We start from the raw sequence: 22,256 nt of genomic DNA, 5'->3' as shown, positions 1-22,256 counted from the left end.
CTTCTTAGTTTCAAAATCTCAGCAAAGATTGTACCCAGGTATGTGCAAGTATGAAGTAAGGGTACGATGAAAGTACCTTTGCCAAGCCGTTTTTTTGTGGCTCGAGAATGCTTATAAAAGCAATGTATTCAAAACATCCAAGTTTGTCGATATGAACAAAACTGTTTAAAAATGTTTGCTGCTTCATTATTTGGAATGAGTAAGCAATGGCAATAGCACGCGGTGGAGAGGAAAATCAGATTTTTCAGAGCTTTAATGTTTTTCTCTTTCTATGTTGGATACTGTTTGTATACTCAAATAGAAATATTAGTTCCACTTACTTGATGTTAGAAATGACTGCACACATACCCAAAAACATTTGTTTACTGAAATTCAAATTATTTTTAAATAGTTTCCAAAATAAGCAACTTGTGTTTTTGTTTCATATTTTTTCTTTAAAAAAATGTCATAGTGAACATGAAGACATTATGTTATGAGGCAGTGACGACGGATAAAAGGGCAATTGGATTAATCACATAACAAAAAAATCGACATACGATTAAATGCAACTTCAATCGAAGATTTTAGTTCATGAAAAAAATTTCTTGATTCTTAGGTTAAATTTCTCTTTGTTTGTTTAAATAATCATATTCATGATAGACAATAAGGTTTAGAAAATATTTTCTACCGATTGTGTTTCATTAAAACAGCTTGAGAATTGTGAATGCTCTAGATGGCTTGTATGAAAGAAAATGTTGATGAAAATTGTAGCATAACATGATATCATACAAGGCATCAAACTCACCTTCAACGTGAGATCCGTAACGTTTAATGTACAAAAACAATCAAATTATTACATACGCAAAAAAACACCAACCCGTGAGCTTGTTAGTCTGCTTGCATGGAACTCATAACACATACCTGTATAAACTTCAATTAAAATTCAAATGCAAAATTAACGGCAAACATCAAACGATGGACGTACGTGATGTGGCGTGGTCAGAAACGTTACACCCGTATCCCGCAAAGCGTTTCGGTATTGCGAAGGTGCTGAGGTGCGTCCAATTATTATTATTATTATCCTTACGTGCGTTTTTTTTTCGTTCAGTATTTATTAGCAAACGCCAACAGCTGCCAATGTTCCACGGTGGTGAACCGAAAAACTGGAACTTGCATACGAAAACAAAACTCGCCCGGGTGCGGGTCGGAAGAGTGATACTTTCGATTTTTTTGAAAATCGCAAAAAAAGTCTAACCAGCCAAGAATGCTAATGATTTTAGCCAGCATAATCGCGTACCGAAGCAGGAACACAGAAAAAATGGTACGGATGTGGTTCAAATTCTCCCGCGTTGTGGCGCGTTCACTTTCGAACCAGGTTAATAATGTTTAAAGTATACAAAAACCCAGCGAAAGAAAGATCCAAACGAACGCGTTACGGATGATACCTTCCAACGGAAGAGTAGCATACTGTTGGTACAAGTGGATTAAAAAAGTATAAACACGTTCCACCCCGCGCTTAAATGTTTGAATAAAAATGGTAATTTTGTTTCATCCCAAATCCTATCGCAAGGATACGCTTTTTTCTGTTTGAAAATGAATTGCAAATATTTGTCTTTGGCTCAGTGAACCCGGTTTGGAATGTATTCTCAGTTCCTTGAATCGCATGGATACCTTACGATGTTGGTTTTCGGTTTGTTTTTACTGGAAGTGGGGGAACTCCTCTTGAAGGAGTAATAATCAGCAATTGAACTGCTGATCAGGTTAAGTAGCGCGGAAATTCAAGGAAAACGGATATATTACGCTTCAACATACATAACAAAACCATTAAGCTCATTTGATTGAAATAAATTTCGAAAAGTCCTTTTAAAGCCTGCAGTGTTACCAAATTTTTGCCATGCTTTTTTTCCATGTAGCCGATTTCTACTTTTTTTGATATAGAAAAAAATATTATAATATTTATATAATTATTTATACAATTATTACTATTATACAATTTATTTGATTCATTGGATAATTATGTCATCATAATCGGTTTCGGTTTCTTTTGATGTGGTGCGATTTCTATCTGTGTGAATTTGAAACTCGCTCAATTATCAGCGTTCCCGACTAATGATCGCTTGTTACCTGAAAAATTATTCTCATTCCCTTCCCAAGATAAGAGCGTATGATTGCTGATGCCGTTATTAACCGAGATTGGCGGCTCGAACTAAAGAAATGTTTCAAATACCGTACATTTGTTCCCCATTTCTCCTCGACCCGCTTCGTTCGAGCAATCACAAATGAAATCACTGCCACCGGAAATGAGACCGTTTTATTTTTTTGCGATGAATTGACGCCTAACTCAATAACTCATTCGCCGTCGAATGCAGCGAAGGCTGATGGAAAAGTTCACCGAAGATTGCGAGCGTAAAAAATGTTGCATGCACTGCGGCTCTGAGAAGTTTTCTTTGGGCAGCAACCATGCGGCATCATGGCTCTGCCGATGTGCCATGCAACGGCTCAATAAATCGCCCGATTTTCCCATCCAATATTTTCGCTTCCTGCGAGTTTCTTGTCTATCCACCTTGTTCTTGGAGCTTTGCTTTCTTTTTACTCCAGTGCGCCCGACAGTTTGCTAAGCAATCTAAATTTATATTTTATTATATTTTATCGATTTCCATATCCGCCGTCTGCACGGTGGTTTCCGGTCGTAGGTTGCTTCTTTTCTACGCATCCCTTTCGGGCATTCGGTCGCTGTAGTGTATTTGAAAATTCAAATCTGATTGTCTTGTTTCGCGCTCCCACTGTACACTGCCGCCTTTGCGTGACTTTCACAAACGATTTCCGCCCACGGAACGGGCGGGACAATTTCCTCGGCAAGGACGATGCATCGTACACCGCGGTGACAACACGCCAATGGTCACATCATACACACACACACACACATACACACAACAACAAACAAGTTCACAAATAAACCACACAAACAACCAACGTCTGTTTTCGTCGGGAGCATAAAGAAAAACGTAGAACGGAAGCTACCGTGAACCGTTTTTCCTGTCGAAACAAAAAGGGAAAAGACAAATTTAGATCGATCGGACGGGTTTCGAAAGTTTTAAATTGTCATAAAATTGGGCTCCATAGGTTTCTTCGGCAGCTTGTAAGATTCCCTTCGCAGGACGAAGAGGACAATAAAAGTCAATCAATGCACGATATGAAATGTGCTACTGGCAAAATACCGAATCAGTGTAGAATCGCTGATGTGGTTCAGGTATGTCGTGATAAACTTTTCCATTACGGTTCGTTTCATTTACTTGTAGTTTATTTTTTAAGAAGTATAAACTAACTTAGGAACTAATATAAATATAATGAAGTAACAGTTAATACTTATCCAAAAATAAGAAAAAAATTGTGCAAACATTTACCTGAACAAAGTATAATCACAATTGATTCTGAAAACAACGATAACAGTTAAAAATTAAATCTCATATCGCCTGAAATTTAAGCCCTATAGTCGTGATTTTTTTTCCACCATAAACGCCTAGCAAAATCCAAGCAAACCATTCCAAGCGAAAAGAAGATGAAAGACGAGAATATTATTTAATTAAAAAACTTTATTATAAATTATTAAAACGTGACGGTGGATCCTTACTGTCTCAGATTCTACCTTATGGCGGAGTACGACGTCCCCTTTTCGTGTTCAGCACATTAATATCGTCTTTTTCTTTCTCTTGCACCGCGTTTCATCGTTCCTTCTAAATCTCTAACTCACCCGTTGCAAGAGGTTAGAAGTCGGCGTCCAATTCCTCTTCCTTACTTTGGCTGGTGACGCGAAAAAGACACTCTTTTTCCTACATTAATTTCACTTGCACCTATTTTCCCAATTCCCGCTGGCTGCCTCGTTTGTTAGATGCCACCAGCCAGAACATTTTCGGCGAAAGGTATGATTCCAACTTTCCTGGTAAATTACCGTACACGTAATGGATTGTCATAATGATGGTGGTGGACCTAGTTAAACAATACAGTGAATGGAAACTAATTTGATTGCATAAGTTGTCATTTTATGTGATTAGTGCACTGGTTATGAAATGCATTCCATACGTCTTCTCCATTTATACGACTTTCGTTTTCCGCGCACCTATAAGCTGTAGCTTGTGTCAGTGAAAATATATGAAACACAAATCAGGATACGTTATATTCAACAACTCTGTAATGAATAAACGTGTTCGGAAGCTTCTCATAAGACGATGAATGTAATTCAAGTTCAGTCCAACTGTTAATAGTAGCAGCAAAACGGCCTCAAAGGTATCATCAGCTGAAAAGCGATAAGGCGAAGTTTAAATACCGCCCTCGGTCGACAAAGGATTACATTTCTCGAAAGTGCTTTTCGCGTATAATTGATATCGTTCCGGAAACATGATTTACATTCCAAAACCATCGAAGCTCGAGGAGCTACAAGTGAAATTGGTGCGGACCGGCACAAACTAGAGGAGGCTCACCGAGGCGGGAAGGGATGCGCGCTCGGAACGGGCCCGGCACAAGACAAGTCGGCGAAACATTAATCGGTTTAAGTGATTGCAATAAATATTACGATACCGGGCAGCGCAACAGCAGCCAGGGACATCGAGTGTCTGCGAGTATGGCTGGAGTCGAAATTCGACCGATTCGAAGGGCAGGGACTGTAACCGAGGAGTGTGCCGCAGGGAGAGCGAAGATATTCGACAATTGGAAAAACCATAATCAACCAGTTGGGCGCTGCTGAAAGGCGCCGTTAATACCGTCGAGGATCCTACTTAATGGAACCCGACAGCCGCATGCATTATAAAATCATTAATATTTCAACGGCAAGGGAGAAAGTATGCAAATTAGTTGCCATCTGTAATGGTGGACCCTTTCCGCTGGGAATGGTTTATTGAGTCACTGTAGAAGATTGTAAAACCATTGGATAGCAAAAGTAATTGAGTGCATGAACACAGAACAATTTCTCACTCATTCCAAGAATTGTTCCGGTGCATTTATCATAGGCATTTTTGATTGTTTTTTTTCAATCGCACCTTTATAACACATTTTTGTGGTATGGATGGTCACAAGTTATCACAGCTCAGTTCTATTATGAGTTTTTGCCATGTTGAATGTTTCACGCTAGTTTCGTACATTTCGTTAGAATGGTCAATATTCCCAGATCAATCAATATATCTAATACTAATCAACAGAACGATAGCCTGTCAAAGATTTTTATATTTTTGTATCGGATATTCCAGGATATAATCCTCTTACAGTCCATGGTTGGATTAAATTGAATCCTGGAATTGGAACACTTTACAACACAACACGCACACATCATGCAACCGAAACTATTTGAAACTTTTCCGTTTATTGTGTATCGATATTTTTGTTCCTATTTTCTACAATAGTGAGCGCACTAGTGTTGCCAAAGTGTTTTAAAAAGCCTGATAACTTTTTGTCGAGCCATTAGAAGGAACGGCCTCGCGAGACAAAAATGGATGCAATGGTTATGAAATTTTAATTCCTCGTAATCGCCACAAACCCGACGGACGCCGTATGATGATGGTGATGATGATGATAATGCTGAAACCCCCAATAGGTGAGCTGACTTCATTGCGTCTATCCTGCCCACAGTCTTCAAGCTTCGACGTTCCGCGTCATGACCCCAGGGTCCTCGAAAATGGGCTACCGGGTCAATTTACATTATGGAATACTAATCCCGTCTCCATTAGGTGAAATTACATTTTCATTCCGCGGTTCAACTGATGCGCTTCTGCCAAGCGAGAGCGCTGGTTCTGGGTAGCCATTTGCCCAATGGTGGTAGTGGAAGAATTTCCCGGAAAACGATTTCTGAAACCTATTTTTTAACTGATTCAACTATTGCTCTTCCCTACCACTATGGTATGAGTATTTCATTTAAAATCTATTTCCCAATGCTAGGTAAGATGATACACCGAACGGCTAAACGGCTAACAGTGCCAATAGGTTCTCCGTGGACCATTTCTCGGTTACGTGCGTCCAACACATTTAATTTTTCCCCATCGCAAAACGAAACGACCGAGTTTATTTTCTTTTCCGTAGAACGTGCTGCTGTTTCTAGGATGTTTCCTTGTTTTGTCTTTACTTCCTCCGTACAACCTGCTCAAGACTTTCGTCCAAATCTAATGGTTCCTTAAGGCGGAACGCGCTCTTTTCCCCGCGCGACAGATGTTGTGCCGATAAAAGCACAATCCCACACATGACTTGATCAGATATTTCCACAATCTAGTGGCGGACAAATATACCAGCTCCAACGAACGTTCAGCAAACACGCTGGAGCATCATAAAGACGTACAGCGTAGCATAAAATGATTACATGATAGTCCACCCGCACCGGGCGCGCGGGAAGATCTTGGCCGCTGTTGCTCACTATCTTAGTGCTACGGGAAAGCATAAAGCCCGCCCGGCACGTTCGACGAGACCGTTACTGCCTTGCGCTGCTTCAAATGCTGCCATCGTTTAATTAGTGATTATGCTGACAGATGATCTAACTATTGTTCGTGACCGTTCGGGCGAGATTTCGGTCGCGGCTTTGCTCGGCACCGACGATGAACATTTCGCCCGGCACCGATCGATCTTGGTCGGTAATGAGCTTTTATCGAAAATACAACGGGCCCTATGTGTAGGAGTGTAAGGTAAGAGGATTAATTCTCTTCCACTTGAGCGAATCGGTGCGATTGTAATGTAGACATTCGTCTTTCGAAGTGAATAAGCGACTCCTGTAGTGATCGTTGCGTGAACCGCACAAAGATAAATGTGACAGCCATAAGCATTGTAAGTAACGCTTCACTGAAACGGTTCCATCTGTCAAAATGGTTCAAGGTCGTCGAGATAAAATCACTCTAACGAAAATTACCTCAAACAATCGCACGGAGTGATTGATTGTTTGTGAATTGTATAAACTAAAAAAAAAGTAATTATAGTTGGAAATTGTCGGAAAGAAGTACGAGCCTATGCGTTTGCGAACAAAGTCAGTGGTTCCTTGGATTAACATTAGTAATTAATGTTTGACATGTTGGCGTTTCGTGATAATTTTACACTATTATAACCTGTAAAGGATGGTTTCGGTGGATCAAAAAATCAAAACGAGACGGTATTTCAAATGTAATGAGAATATTCTATGCAATATTATTTTTCCACACTTATTTTAATGTTTGTCACAGTGGAAACAAACATGTATTGTTTAACATGTTAAAATGTACAAAAGAAAGCTAACCAATAAAAAAAGAGTTTCAATATGTTCTTCATTGAAAACCTCTTTATTCAATGCACACAATGCACGTTATGTTTGTTGTGAATTAATTTACATTGAATATGTCTCATCCATATCATCAACCCATGTTAGCTCCATTCCAACGATGTGTCGGTTCAACATTCATCCGTAATCATCTAAATTCATCCGAACTACAAAACATCTGCCCTATGCATCCTGACTCAAAGCGTGATGTACCTTTTTTGGCACACAGAAACAAACGTCCCACGAAAACTATGAACCAACAGAGTCCATAAAAACCTTAAAATGCTAATTGTTTGATCGACATTAATTGATTCAACGCTTTTCGCATCGATCGTTCTTTGCACGAATGAATGAAACACGCCGTCTGGCCTCACTTTGCACATAAATTATGAACGCGTTTGCATAGTCCGCGGCCGTCCGCAACTAATTGACGAATTATGTGCGGCCTGGTTTGGCCACAAAATCTAAACTCCGAATGGGAAGCGGGTGGGGGTGTGGGGATTCACCAAAAATTAAATGCACAAAATGTATGTGTGTGAGTTGTAGGTTTTCCGCGCTAGGTAAGCTTGATGGATCGAGAGGCAAAAAAGTCAACCCATTTAGTAGCTGTATGCTATTAGGCAAAGCATGTCACTCTTGTTTTACCACTCTGTATCCACAATCAAAACGCAAACAAGCTCAACCCGTCCCTCCCCCCGTGGAACAGAAACCAACCCGTTCCCCCTTCCCTAGCGAAAGCTTGCCGCTCACAAATATATACACGTTTCCCTTTGGTGGGGTTTTTAGCTGCTTGCTCGAAACGAACATTTATCCTAATTACCCGCGACATACGGGTTTCGGTTACATTCACAGCCACCCTTCACACAAATCCCTCCCCCCTCCCCCCACCACGGTTTTTCCTTTTCACATTCGCTGGAAGCGTTGGTGGAAAATCTCTTTCAAATAGCAGCGGGAAAAAGGATAATTAAATGGTTTCACCAAGCACCCTTGGTTGGATTGTGGCAATTTGCGCTACAAATCCACAACCCACTGCGTGTATGTGTGTTATTATTATTTTTTCGAATGTGAAATTCTCGAATGAGGACCGCTAGCTTGTGTATGCTAGCCTTCAATTCACAAGTTTAAAGCTACGAATTTTCTGGAGAGTTACATTTACTTTCAGGACTTAATCCAACTGTCTGACTAAACTGATAATGGTTTACAAAGTAGATGGAAAGATGGCTATAAAGTTGCAAGTTAAGAGGTGTTCAAAGACATATTTCTTTTAAGAAAGTTTTATGGATTGTATTAAACTTGATTAAAAAAATGTTTTATCTAAATCCTAGAAGGCTTTTTTCAGTATTTTTCGATACAGATTTTCCAATCAGTTGCATATTGGCACGCGAGTCCGATACTTTTCCACTTCCGTCCCCCTCAACGTTTCTAAACGGTCATAACTGATGCTTTTCATACTTCCTAATTGACCACCCATCGATAATTGATTGTTATGCTGATTTATGAGCCCGACGAACCGTGGCGTTACGGTTTCGGCTTGACTCGGGCAGGCAGGCCGTCGCCCTATCATCGCCATCAATCCATATTCCGGACACGTCCATCGTTGGTGGCTAATTCATCTCCCAAAACACCTCGCCACCGCGAAGCTGGAACGGTTTTCGTTTTCGCACTCCATAAATTCCCACACGCGGAAAGTACAACAACACCGAACATCCGAGTTCGCCAGCTAATTTGTGCAGCGCAGGCTGAATGATAATCGGATAGCCGGTGGTTTCTACCGATTTTGCGATTTCTCGGGAGTGGCTCGCTGTGGTCCACCGGAAGGGAGGCCAGGCTAGTGAATCAATCCTTTGTTCGTGGCTATGATTTATTGGGAGCTTTGGGAGAGATTTATTTGCCGCGCAATACATTGCCTGGATGAAGTTATGCAAAGTCGCTAGTTTGGAAGTGGATAATGGCATAGAAAGGTCGCCGCACAGAACGGGAGGTTGTTAAATTGCTCGCGTTATTGGTACATGAAGCATAATCCAGAACGTCAACTAAAACATTGGCAAAAATTATACCCATTGTAAGAGGTTTCACAAATCGATACCTTCTGAAGTAATAAATTGTGTTGAGGCTTCCAATTTTTCCAATTTTTCCTCGAGTTAATAAATCACGTTGGGAGTGTTAACAAAAAGCTACACTCAAGTAGTTAAAACTGTGACGATCAAACAACATTGAATGATTGTTTCCACTTTCACTAATGGTTTGACCAGCTGCCGATTCATAAACCAATTGGTCCCGCTGCGATGGCTTACCCTGTGGAAACCGGGCGGGGATGGGGGGGGGGAGGGGGGGAGGGTGTCCAAAATCACTAAATCCTGAATCCTGGCAACCGGAAACCATCATCCAAAGCAAACCATCGAGATGATGTTTCCTAGCGAGTGGCATAAAATTATGGTGTAACGCAAAATGTAATGCACCCCTCGCGAAAAGACAAAACCACTCGAAACCACATTCTGCCCTGCTTAACCTCGTGGCTTTGCTAAACAAATCTCCAACCATCGCTCTTTCTCAGCATCGCGCTGCTGCATTGCACGGTTTGCAAAACACTGGTCTGGTAGGCTGTAAACCGTTGTTGGAATCGGTTTGCAAAACATAAATATCACTTTATTGCGCTTCACATTATCATAAAATGTCTATAAATTTCAAAAAGATTCTACGAATTGTTCGAACGCTTGTGACGATCGCGTTGGATGGATGTGTGAGGGTAGAGAAATAAGGGGGTCGGTGTCGATGAGTCTTAGCTTTCTAGGGTTGGCCAGTAGGTTGGGATGGAAACATTTCGCTACGCTTTGCACATTCTGCAGCGCTCCAAAATTCGCCAGGAAAAACCCCTTCCGAGGGGAAGGAAAATCCACCATCGGTTGGCCACTGGTCGAAAGGGGACCAAAGGGCAACAACTACACTTGACTCGGGCTCGGGGTTCTGATGCTGACACAAAGTATTGGCGTTAGCACGTAAAGTGGCCATTTTTAGCAGACAAGCTCGAGTTTGGAGAAGGGAATTTTATTGCCTTTCGGCTTGCTTCCGGACGGAAACTAAAAGCGCGTCGATGACGAAAGTAGGAGATGAGTAGCAATTAGTTAAATGCAAGCCAACACGCATTTGCTGACCTGGGAGAAAAAGTATAATCATGATGAATATTCATAGGTCTTCCCTCTGGATAGAAATTTGTGATGATTTCTTTGAAGTATCACATAAAGTATTGCCATAAACGTGGCTTTACTCTAACATATTTTATAGGGTAAAAAATTGTGTTTTCAACTTTTAAGCACCTGAATTTGTAAATGAAAATAATCGACAAATTTAAAAGGCTAATATTTTAAAATATAAAAAATGAAGAGGCAATACAAATTAAAAACTTAAACAAATCCCTCTCCTTCATTTCCTTGATCATCGACTCTGTAGCAGCAGCAGCAGCAAATAATTCCGCTACATTATTACAATGCACCGCTTAGCAGGAACATTGTAGCAGTTTGCCCGTACAGTTACAGTTTCTTTACGGTTCTTTACCAATCGTAAAAATATTACGCTCAACGGTGCTTAAACTACCCCCCTCGACATTTGCAGTTCTCTTTTCTTTGGGTTTCCTAACACATTTCGACTTTATAACCGCCCCAAAGAGATGAAGTAAATCATTAGCTCAATCCACTTGCTGACTGCGACGCCGCTGCACGGTGGAAAATGTTTGGAATGCTTGGTAGACGGGTGCTCTTGAGTGCCTTTCTCAGGCGCCTTGCAACGGAGAGCCTATTAAACGGAGGCAGCCCATTTTTAAGATGAAAAACGTGGTACTTTGTTGCAAGCCCCGATACCTAGAGGGACTGAAGAGTCTTACTGTTGATAAATTATAACTACATTGAGTGAAAATTCGTAAGGAAACTTCGTTACATTTTCTTGAATATAGACTGCGTAAAGTAAAGATTTTTACCCATCCTCTTCAAGTCGTGATTATCAATGCCCAATTTATTCGATACATCATCCGTGGGGGATATTTTTGTTCCCAGACCTGAAATAAACTATAAATAGAGTTACGAAATACGCCAACCATTTCCTGGTACTACCGATACAGTATTTAACAAAGTTTTCCACTCATTTTGCTCGTTCATTACAGAGTACTCCAGAGTTGAAGGAGCCATGATTAAATAACCAATCACCTACACTCGCAACGGAGAAGTTTAACCACAAATGAAACCACGTTCGAAGCGCCTGCATAATTATTTTTCATGTTCGAGTGACATAACGCAATCGGATGCACCCATTGGTAACGATATGCGGTGATGTTCCCTATGATCACAAGTGCGATACACTACTGTGAAAAGAACTACATTTAACTGAATGATCGTGTAATTTGAGTGGGTTAGAAGTGTGTTGTGCAAACGGCATAGTGAACATGTACAGTGTGTAAAAATCGTTTATAATTGTACCAGAGTGCTTGACGTTACAATATCACCGAACCAACATTAACGACCGGTAGAGAGCGCAGGTATTTTAATTTTTATTTTATGGTACCTACGTGTGACTATTCGTCAAGTGGCGGATGGAAATGATACGGATTTAAATTAAAATAAATTTGCTTTTCATCAACATAAGTGCTTTTTCATACAGGAATGATTTCTACTGTTTTATTTCGGTTGATACTTAAAAAAAAATTAAAAAGATTATTTGCAACAGCAAAGATATTTCAACAAATCGGACAAAAAATTAAGTCGAAGAGAGTATGGAGTCGCAAACATCAAATAAGCAACAGCTGACACATGGGAAAACGCTCGGCTGGAATATACCATCAAAGCCATTTCTGGTGATAAAAATCGTTAATGCTACCATCGGACCAACAGTTTGCAGTTCATTCTGCTCTGATGCTAGTCGATTGCACAGTTTCTTTGCTTTGCACGCTACACTACCACGTACTACAACCGTATTCATAATCTCTCCGAAACGAACGCACCAAGCGCTGCTTAGTTGGGTTCCGTTCTTCCTCCGCTGGTTGAACATTTCCTCTGACGGCTTCGCATCAGATAATTCTTGCCAATTCAGGGCAGAGCTCACACCCCCCTAGGGACTTAGTTCTCGATTCGAATCTCGTACCGAAAAGCACCCGAGAACCGTACTCCCCACGGTGATCCTCCTATTTAAGTTCCTTCTCCGAGCCCTTATGTGATGCAATCCCGCCCGTAATGGAATGCTTGGAGCTTGGATGAAGCGTAAAAAACAATCAACCATATTACACAGTCTTCTGAGACGCAATGCACAATGCTGCGTTGGATTACGGCATTAGGAGACGGCTCATGTTCGTAACGTTCGACAGCGGTTTCTCTGAACAATGTTTTTGGTAAAGTCATGCAAAATGTTTCCGTTGTGCCTCGGGTTGAATTTTTCGTACACGCACTAGTTGCATGTTGCATGATTTAGAGGCTTTCCGTAAGATGAAAACTGCTTTGTAGCATTTGCCACGGGGTGGAACATATTCTTACTCATTCTTTCCCTTTGAAAAAACCAATTGCATTCGTAAGGGAAAACATAACAAGCCAATTCCAATCGATCCAAATGGATTCTCAGAAAGATTTGCTCATCCAAAGCAACTGTTATCTGGGTAACCAAGGTATACTTGGTAAATTGCACTGATTTCAAGTGCAAGCAAATCGAATTAGGAATTAGTTACAAATCTTTGTAGTAAAAGGCAGCAGAATACAGCCGAGTTTGACAGTCGGCAAAAAAAATTCAATTGACAAACCTTTGGATGGGCACAGAAGAGCAAGCAGAAGAGCAAAAGAACTTCAAAGTGTTTCCTAAAATGTGACGTTGGTGATGAGAGATTTTATTTTTATTTTTAAGCTTAATCCTAGGTTTACATGTAGCGTAAAAAACTTCAAGTTTAAGCGCAATAATCAGTTTTGCTGTCATTTTTTTGGTCAGAACCTAGAGTAATGGTTTAAGCTAGAATTTAAATCGAGATTATACCTTGGTACTCTTTATGTTTTATCTTGGCTGTGCTGAAGTAAGTGACCTCAAAATCCGTGGAGGAGTTGTGCTGCTTTTGAATAATACTATTTTCCAGAACCTGCTGTATCTAAATAGAGGATGCTTTACCTTTTATTTCCACTCTTTTTTCATCAGGACATGGAATCTTTTCGTAGGAATGATTCTTGGTATCCCAAACTCACAATCTTTTCACCCAATCAACCCACACATTGTTAACTTAAATTGCCTATTAAATAAAGCCTTTTTCTCGCGCTTCATTTGATGTCACAGATGGAAACATCACTCAATGGGCTGTGAACCAATCAATCAACCCACTGATACATTACGTATTATTAGAGCTTGAAAAATGGCGCGTGAAAATATTTCCCTACGAAAAATTATAGTGTACGCAGCCATGGGAAATCTGTTTTGAATTATGAAAGGCAGATTAAGATCCAATTTCTCGTTCAATGAAACGTAAAACTTTCCACCCATTCGTCGTTTTAAAACAACCGCCTGTTGGAAGGGAGCTGTAAATCTTGTAAACAAAGTAACCCACTAGCAGCGTATCGAGGTTTGGTCCCACCCAGTAGGCTCTGTGGACATGAAACCGAAAAATCGGACAGTTCACGCACAGCCAACCTTGGCCAAATAAGCCGACATAAATCAAAACCCGCTCCAACAGGCTAATTTATGTGCCGAAACGCCTGTGTTAAAAGGACCCGAGTTGGCTCGACGAAGGTAAATCGGTTTAACGGTTAAATCTGATTGGACGGTTACGGTCTGTTGTTGTTATTTTCTCCCCCCCTGTTTTTTTTTGTTTTGCTTTATTTTACAGCCGACAAATCAAAGAAACATGAGAAAGAAAGTTTTCTACGTAAAATTGCCGACCGGTTGGAAAATATTAACCGAACGGGAAACAGGAGGGTAAAAGAAAACGGTAAGATGGGATTCCCATACCAATGCCCTTGCTGGGTGGGTGTAACTTGTTGAAAGTACGGCGATAGCAAACATGCTAACGAACTAAACAGGGTAACGAAGAAAAAAGTGTAAGCGTAGCCTGGAGGAAAATTTCTTTAAAAACTAACCCATACTAACTAACCCGCCAGAGCAACCCAAAGGAAAGCAGTAACCTGGTGAGGGGAGAAAAATCAACAAAGCGTGTATAATTTGTACTTCGGTGATTCTGATGCCGATTGCCGGTCGGAAAGTCGGTACCGCAAGATTGGTACGATTTCGGAAGGTCAAGAAAATATGTCTACGGTTTGCAAACCACTCGCTTAAGACCGTAAGGACCCTCCCCTCCCCCCAGCTGTTCCCTTTCATCTCCAGTACCTTCTGTTGCTAGCGCAGAGACCGAGCCCTTTTTCCGAAAACCGTTCCTCAACGACAGAAAGATCTTAATCTGTAGCCATTTTCGATTTATTTTCTTCCCTTTTTTCCCCTCGATCCGTTTTCGATCTGATTTGTCACAATTTTTCATTCTCTCGCCGTCACACGGAAAACGGGAAAGGAGGGAAACCTTTCCCCGATACCGCTTGACAGATCCAATTCATTTTATTTCATTTCTTTTTATTTGTTTCCCTTTCCCGAATTGGCGAAACCGATCGATTGTATGCTCCGGCTCCACTGGACGCTAATACTGGTTGACAGTTGTCGGTGGTTAGTAAGGCAACGTCGTGCAACACTGGGCGCCTCCATCGACAGGCCCGACAAGTTCACTTTTCTTGTTGCGCCCCTTCACACCGATGTTAGAATGTTATGTTTCGAGTTTCGAAGGCAATACAGTAGGACATTCATAGCCATCGATCGATTCTTGTTCACATCGTGTGATGATGTATTTAGGTTCCTGCTGGTAGGACACTGTATCGAGTACTTATTCAAAGTATTTCTCGTCAATATCGTTGTACTTTATCATTTTTGTTTTTATTTGAAACGATAAGTGTTTTTGTTAAATTTGTTTTTATTATGTGTTCTTATTAAGTGTTTATTGTGTTTTGCAATATGAAAAGAACGAGAAACGCCTCAGCAATTGATTAATCCATCCAAGAAGGAATGATAAAGCCCCAAGAATATGTAGATTGATTCCGGGAAAAACCCATTAAAAAACAGATGCAAACCATAGCGTCAATTTTCCTGATTTAATGTGGATCGTCTCTCGTCCAAGAACCCTCAAAGAACTAGAAAATCAATCAATGCCCCTCGGTACATTTACTGGAAACAATAATACCTTTTAATTGAAAGCTCAACGTCAGTGACATCTGATTCAAACGAAAGTTCTTGAACTCAATGTGCTTAAATCTGGAGGAAAAAGAATTGAGAATTCATTCATTCTCAAAAGAATGAACTGATATGGTTTCTTTAGAATTTATTATCCGAGGATAGCAGATAAGAAATTAGAGATGCTTCCACACTGACTCGAAGAATAGTTAACATAATCGACCATCAAGATCATATCTATGGAATGGTCTGAATATTCAAATTATCACCAAGACAGAAAGAAAATTGTTCACCGTTCGTCGTGCACGATCATTACCGTGAGCAATGTGTGCATTTAATTTGTCATTCAAATGACTTTTGCAGAATAAGCAAATCTCCCATTTCTAACATTTTGTTTGTTTTTTCTTCGTTTTCCTTCTATTTAATCCACAGTCACAATGAATTTCACCATATCCACCCGGGTGGTTCGGCTAGCTTTGCTGGTGCTGCTGGCCGGAGTCATCCAAGTTCGAGCAAGAAAGTGCCCCCAGGAATGTCAGTGTGACCTCGACACAAAGGGACGATACCGGACCGTCTGCAACCGAGGTAAATGAATCGAATAAACACTTGCTAGTACCAAGAATAGCTTCCATAAAGCCATAGCCGTTTGATGTTGCTATGAAAGTGAGGCAGAGGATTGCAATCAGACCACCCTAATGAATAGGTCAAGTAACCCCCGGGTCATATATGGCTGTCAAGTGTTGATTTGCATAATAACGAAACAGTGCTCGAATCAACCGATCCGGAACCGGAATGGAACAATAGGCTTAGGGGTCTTTCAATCGACTGGAGTTTTCATTATCGGCTGATAACTTTTTGAATAAGCCTATTTTCTTAATTGATTATTTCAACAGCTTTTCAGTGTTTGAATGCATCTGATCAGTATATTCGATTGGTAGTCTCTTAGGAAAGGTTTCATTTAGTTCATTGTCCCTTGATACGAACACCCGCCATCTTTCATGCTTTGTTTCAATTCATCTGATTCGATAATAGTAAACTTTGATGTTAAATTAATTTAATCGTGCTTCAGCTCATCTAAGCTTCTTTTCGTTTTATGTCAATCCCTTCCCCCTAGTCGAGTGGATCGCACCACCGCTCGAAAAGTTCGAGCAGGACGTGGAGGTCCTAGTGATTGTCAACACCCGCCATCCGCTCAACGTCGGCCCGGCGTTCCAGTTTTTCAAAAAGCTCGAGATCCTACGGATCACCGATGCGAACGTGCCCTCGGTCGGCGATCGGTCGTTCTGGGGTCTGGTGCGCCTGAAGACGATGGATCTGTCGCGCAACAACATCACCCAGCTGACGACGGAAAACTTCCGCGGACAGGACAATCTCCTGGAGCTGGATCTGTCCCGCAATCGGCTCGACAATATAGCGAGTGGTACATTCGCCCACCTAAAGGTAAGTCGAGCTAAAAAAGCAGAGGGTGGTTTGAAATGACTTTGTGTATTTCCATTTTCCCCCAGGAACTGAAAACACTTCACATGATAGACAACTCCATCAACGAGCTCAACACGCGGCTGTTCCATCATCTGGCCAAGTTGAAATATCTTGACCTTAGCTTTAACTCCATCGAGGACCTACCGCCGGAAGTATTCAAAGATGTGCAGGTAATATGTCAATCATCGTGTTATTATATGAGTAATAAACTGACGGTCTTTTTTGTTACATCAAACCTTACACTTAGGACTTAAAAACGCTCAAGGTGCGCGGTTGTCGCTTGTCGAACGTGAATCCTCAAATCTACAACATACTCTCTCACCTGACAGAGCTCGATCTCGGAAGGAACCAGGTTAGTACAGCGTCGTAAAACTAATGCGTGATACTCCAGTAAAATAATTTAGTTGAGAACGAAACGCTCTCTAAGACTTTGGAGCAACTTTTTCATTTCCCGTATTTCTTTCAAATCTATTATATTTGTGTAGACTTTAACGAATACATTTTGAGTGAAGAAAATCCATCACGATGAAAATCTTCGAATGTTAATAAGACATTCCGCCGAATGGAATAAATTCCCAGCTCATCCAACTGTCCCTTCGAATAACGCGCCCCAAAATAATTATTATCATGCTTTCACTCCTTCTCACGCTTTCCCCCGGGGGCCATCCAGTTCAAATTCTTGGATCGTGACGAGTTTAAGGATCTGCACCATCTGCGCACGCTACGGCTCGATGGCAACCAACTTTCGGTGATCGTCGATGAATTATTCAAAAACCAGAAAGGGTTGAACTATCTCGGTAAGTTGGGCCCTCCCACCGGGGCAAACGGTGAGGGAGTTTTGCGAAACTCCAATCCGTAGAATCTTACATCGAAATTTCCCGTTTCGAACGGAAACTCCACGGCAAGCACAAGGGTGCCGGCTGCCAGCGGTCTCAGGGTCCACCTTCACTATGGATCGCTTTGACATCAACCAGCCGCACGCAATTACGCATTGGCAATGAGATAATGTTGTGTCTTTTCCTTTTGCTATTCACACCGGGCAGACATCTCCCGGAACCGGCTGGCGAAAATTGCGGACCGTGCGTTCGAGAGCCTGACCAACCTGACGTATCTCGACGTCGCGTACAACAAGCTGTCCCACATCGAGCCGGCCTGTTTGCGACCGCTTCGGAACCTTCAAACGCTCAACATCAGCGGAAACGTGCAGCTGGATCTGAGCGAAATGGACGACACGATACAGGTGAGTTTGATTTCGTAGGGCACATAAATAATAAATCAATGCAAATTACAGGATGAAATCGTGTCCTACTTTGAACTTGATTCAACTGCGACACTTGGCTACACAACGAAGTAAAACTGTTAAAATCTAAAATCGAAAACGAATATAACAACAATTCATTTTGGACAAATGCTTTTAGCCCAGTATTTTCCCACGCCAAAACCACTCTCCTAAATCATTGTCCAGTGCTCTACAATTTTTCATCAATTTCCTCGTTCCCTTTCCTATGTCAGGTCATAAAGAACATTTCCGCGCTGATGGTGGCCGATATGGGAACGCTTCCGCTGAGTCTGTTCATGCCATTCCGCCGGCTGGGAGCACTCAACCTGTCCGGCAACCACATCGATAACATCACACTACAAATCATCGAACCGTTGGCCCACTTGGAGGTACGTATGGGTATAATTTAGACTAATCCTGCAAGCAAGGTACTAACAATGAAAAATTTTCTAACTAACTAAAATAAGTTCGAATTTCATTTGTTTGTTGTTTTGAACGATGGGATATTGGATAAAATATTCCTACATGTAATATTAGCAGCATCTCTTTTCAATGAGTATAATCGAGCTACTGGTTTGTTTAGCTGACGAAAAACCCTACCGAGTATAAACTGATTTTAACGTTTTTTCTATGAGTGTTTTGTTATCCTAACCGACTACAAATCATTTAAAAAGGCAATTTACACTTTCAAAATTATCCCTGCTTTCTTCTTGATGGGTTCTCTCATCGCATCTTCTTGAATAAAGATTCCCTATTTTTTCGAACCATAAAAGACTCAAGATCGAATCGAATGCAGGACGTGATGGAAAATGCTCCATTCATACTTTCCCAACCATTCCTAATCCACATGTTCCCTATCATCATAATCAATACCACCGCGCTCGTTAGAGGATGGGTTCCGGCTTCGTTTCTCCTCACCCGGGTTCTTTACCCGGGATGTACGTGTTCCCCGAAACGGAACTGCAGTATGCACCAATAGATATTACTTCCTGTTAAGAAAAAAGCACTTCGTGTAAATGGACCGGCAGTGAAGAGCCAATGGAAATCTTTCTCGGTACATCATTTGTATCCCGGGAAATCCTTTCACGCTGCTCACTATGGATCGGATGTTGGATCGGAAGCAAAAAGCTTCCGTTCACGTTTCTTGTCGGATTGCATTTCACTACCGCAGAAATCCAAATCAAACATGGGTTTTTTCTTACTTTCATCGTCCTGTTCATTTCATTCCCTCACTCTCTCTCTCTCAATCACCTTACCTATTGTGTTGTGGATGTGATTTACTGTTACGGTATTGGATTTGTGTTCGCCACTCCTTTTGGCGTGCCGAGCCTCCACGAAATGGAACCGAAAACCTCTGCGAATAGCACACCGTACCAATCAGGTGGTATGTTTGTTGTTTGCCTTAAAGTGGAAAATGAAAAACTGCATCGTACGTACACCATTACGGCAACAAACGGACGAACTGCTAATACCCAGAGCATACCGGTACATAAAGAACCTGTCGAGATCGGTTGGAAAAACAAAATACGCTCACGCTTTGAAATGGAATATTTGATTTATGCCATCTGGTGGGGATGGCGCTTCCACCTGTGCTTTTTTCGAAAATGAAAAAAGAAAATCATGCGCCAAACGTTGCAATATTCTACTGGCATCCTACAGTTGCTTGCTTTATGCCGAGTGCATTATGTTTGCAGCATGTGCTCTGTAACACTCACCCACCCACTACCCTACCCCCGCCCCTATATATTATCCCTCATCCTTTTGTGGGAAGCTGAAGATCAAAGTCAAGAAATATGTGTATCACGCATTGTCGAAGTTCGCTAGCAAAATGCTGTGCATAATAATTTCTTTTGAAAAATCAATCGATGCATTCCAGCTGTCTTCCTACACAAGTTGTTCGCACTTGCAAGCAAATCGATTCTTTCATCTTCAAAGCTCAACGACACGTTGGCTTGCGTGTTTGAAATGTCCTTACCCTTTCAATCGTTTGACTTTTCTCTCACTACTGTCAAACGTCCCACGTTTCTACATTCAATTCAAGTGGACAGTTGATGTCCTTCTTTTCATTTTCTTCAATTACATCAAAGCAATTCGATCGCACAGAGTGGAGCATGAGTTGAATTCCAGTTCAAGTTGAATTCCAACTCGAAGAATGTTACTTTATTTTTCTAGTACTTACCAAACGCTACGAATAGTCAGTAATTTTTCTTGTGCGCGCTTTTTTTTTTCTAAATCATCAAACCGTTTATGTTTCTTTCTTATGGCAGTTCTTGGATCTGTCACGGAATCAATTGAACGGCATCCCGGAGCGGTACGCGACGCAGCTTTCACGAATTGCTGATGTCAAGCTGGAAAATAATCCTCTCATCTGCGACTGGTGCCATATGGGACCGCTCATCATGCAGGCGAAAAAGGTAGGTTGTTTTTCCGTTCGACCTTTTCACTTTTCCACCCCCATGATCAATAGCGTATTTCTAACGAACCAATCGATTACATTTTCCACCTTCGAACCACTACTCAGCTCGCGGAAGGGCTCCCCTGGCAGGAGGTTCCCCGATGCTTTCTACCCGAGCGATTGCGCGAGGTACGCATCGATGGGCTCGACCAAGACGGTGTCGAGGACTGCATGGAGGTGATAGTGGACGAGGACCACGATGCGGCCAGTACGTCGCACAATTTCCTCGAGCAAGGTAAGTCTTCCGTAACAAGTATCCCAGCTGAGATAATAATACTCCAGTTCGTTTTTTCTTTATTTGTAACAATACTTCTAAAACAACTTTTAACCTGTCCATTTTTCTTATCCTTACAGCCGGCAGTGTTAGCATATTGGCATTTTGTGGGTTAATTCTTTTCATCCTGCTCGCCATCATTGTCGTTTCCACCGCTTTGTGTTTTTCGAGGCATCGAGCGAGATATTATACACACGAGGATAAACGAGGTAAGCTTAAACTCATGTTTCATGTCATAAACGTAGGAGCATTTCAATAACTATATTTGTGTCTCGCATGTTTCGAGAATTGGTTCTCAATTTCATCATAACTGCATTCCGATCTACTTCACGTTGCTCTACTCATTTTTTTTTCTCGCAACATAATTTTAGAGAAAAGCAATGTGATACAATACCAAAAGCCACTAATTCTTATTATTTAAAGTATTCTGGCAATGAAGATGAGCAGCATCTTACGATTTATATACTGCTATTATGAATCACTCAGTCAAAATTAATCAATAGGAAAAATCGTTTAATTCGTGGATGTCCAACTTTAGGTGTGACATACTGTTCCACGTTCAATTTCGAGATTGCGCCAGAAAGTAGGCAACACACATTGCATCATTTACGTTGCATAAGGAAATTTTCATCAAGAACCAAATTAGGACATAATTCAACCCACGGGACATCAGATACTAGTTTTTATACGCAAAATATCTCATCCTCCATCTGTCCTTCCACGTTATCCCTCCCTCTCGTAGACGCGATCCTCGAGAAGAACACCGAAACGCCAACCATAACGACGGGCAGCGAGATCAACTTCAAGTTCCCGTACAACGAGCGCGTCTGCACGATCGACGAGATGTGCATTCCGGCGCCCCCGCCACCCCCGGGCAAGCTGGCCCCCGCCAGCATCGAGCGATTCGATTAACGAACGGACTCGGTGGCCCGAATCAGTGCGGATGGATTGCTTCCCGCACTGGGGCCGCCCTCGGATACCGTGGCGCTGGTCGAGCTGAACGGATGCTCCGGCTCCACCGCCTCCCTGTGCCCCTCGGTCCTAAACACCACCAGCAGCACCCTCAACGACGGTAGTTCATCCGGCGGTGGTGGTGGTGGTGGTGGTGCAACCACCATTAGTAGCATATCGCAAAACACCAGCCTCCTGCCGCGACGTAGCAGCACCAGCTCGGACGCGACGTCCGGGGCACCCCCGCCACGGCAACCCTTCACCCCGAAGAGTATCCTGCGGAAGAAAACCTAAAGGAGACCCCTAAAGGGCACCGCTTCCTCCCCGATGTAAATAGTCCCCCTTTACTCTAGCCGTA

At 41.8% G+C, this 22,256-nt stretch overlaps 1 protein-coding gene across 1 annotated transcript; it reads left to right on the top strand.

Annotated features, from left to right (window-relative positions):
• The first annotated feature begins 15,897 nt into the window (after window positions 1-15,897).
• LOC131267527 (insulin-like growth factor-binding protein complex acid labile subunit) lies at window positions 15,898-21,859 on the top strand. Its single transcript, XM_058270430.1, has 11 exons — window positions 15,898-16,045; window positions 16,575-16,900; window positions 16,966-17,109; window positions 17,187-17,291; window positions 17,610-17,736; window positions 17,983-18,179; window positions 18,452-18,607; window positions 20,486-20,632; window positions 20,740-20,908; window positions 21,028-21,156; window positions 21,690-21,859. Exons 1-11 carry the CDS (start codon window positions 15,898-15,900, stop codon window positions 21,857-21,859), a joined length of 1,818 nt encoding a protein of 605 aa, XP_058126413.1.
• The last annotated feature ends 397 nt before the right edge of the window (window positions 21,860-22,256 follow it).

The sequence above is a fragment of the Anopheles coustani genome, chromosome 2 (genome assembly GCF_943734705.1).
Source record: "Anopheles coustani chromosome 2, idAnoCousDA_361_x.2, whole genome shotgun sequence".
In the NCBI taxonomy this organism is placed as follows: domain Eukaryota; kingdom Metazoa; phylum Arthropoda; class Insecta; order Diptera; family Culicidae; genus Anopheles; species Anopheles coustani.
The sequence above is the reverse complement of the archived record's forward strand: the minus strand, read 5'-3'. Positions and strand labels throughout refer to the sequence as shown.

Coding starts and splice junctions, on each gene's coding strand:
- LOC131267527 (XM_058270430.1), top strand. CDS start 15,898: ATGAATTTCACCATATCCACCCGGGTGGTTCGGCTAGCTTTGCTGGTG. Junction 17,110..17,186: donor AAGTATTCAAAGATGTGCAG/GTAATATGTCAA, acceptor CCTTACACTTAG/GACTTAAAAACGCTCAAGGT. Junction 17,292..17,609: donor TCGATCTCGGAAGGAACCAG/GTTAGTACAGCG, acceptor GGGGCCATCCAG/TTCAAATTCTTGGATCGTGA.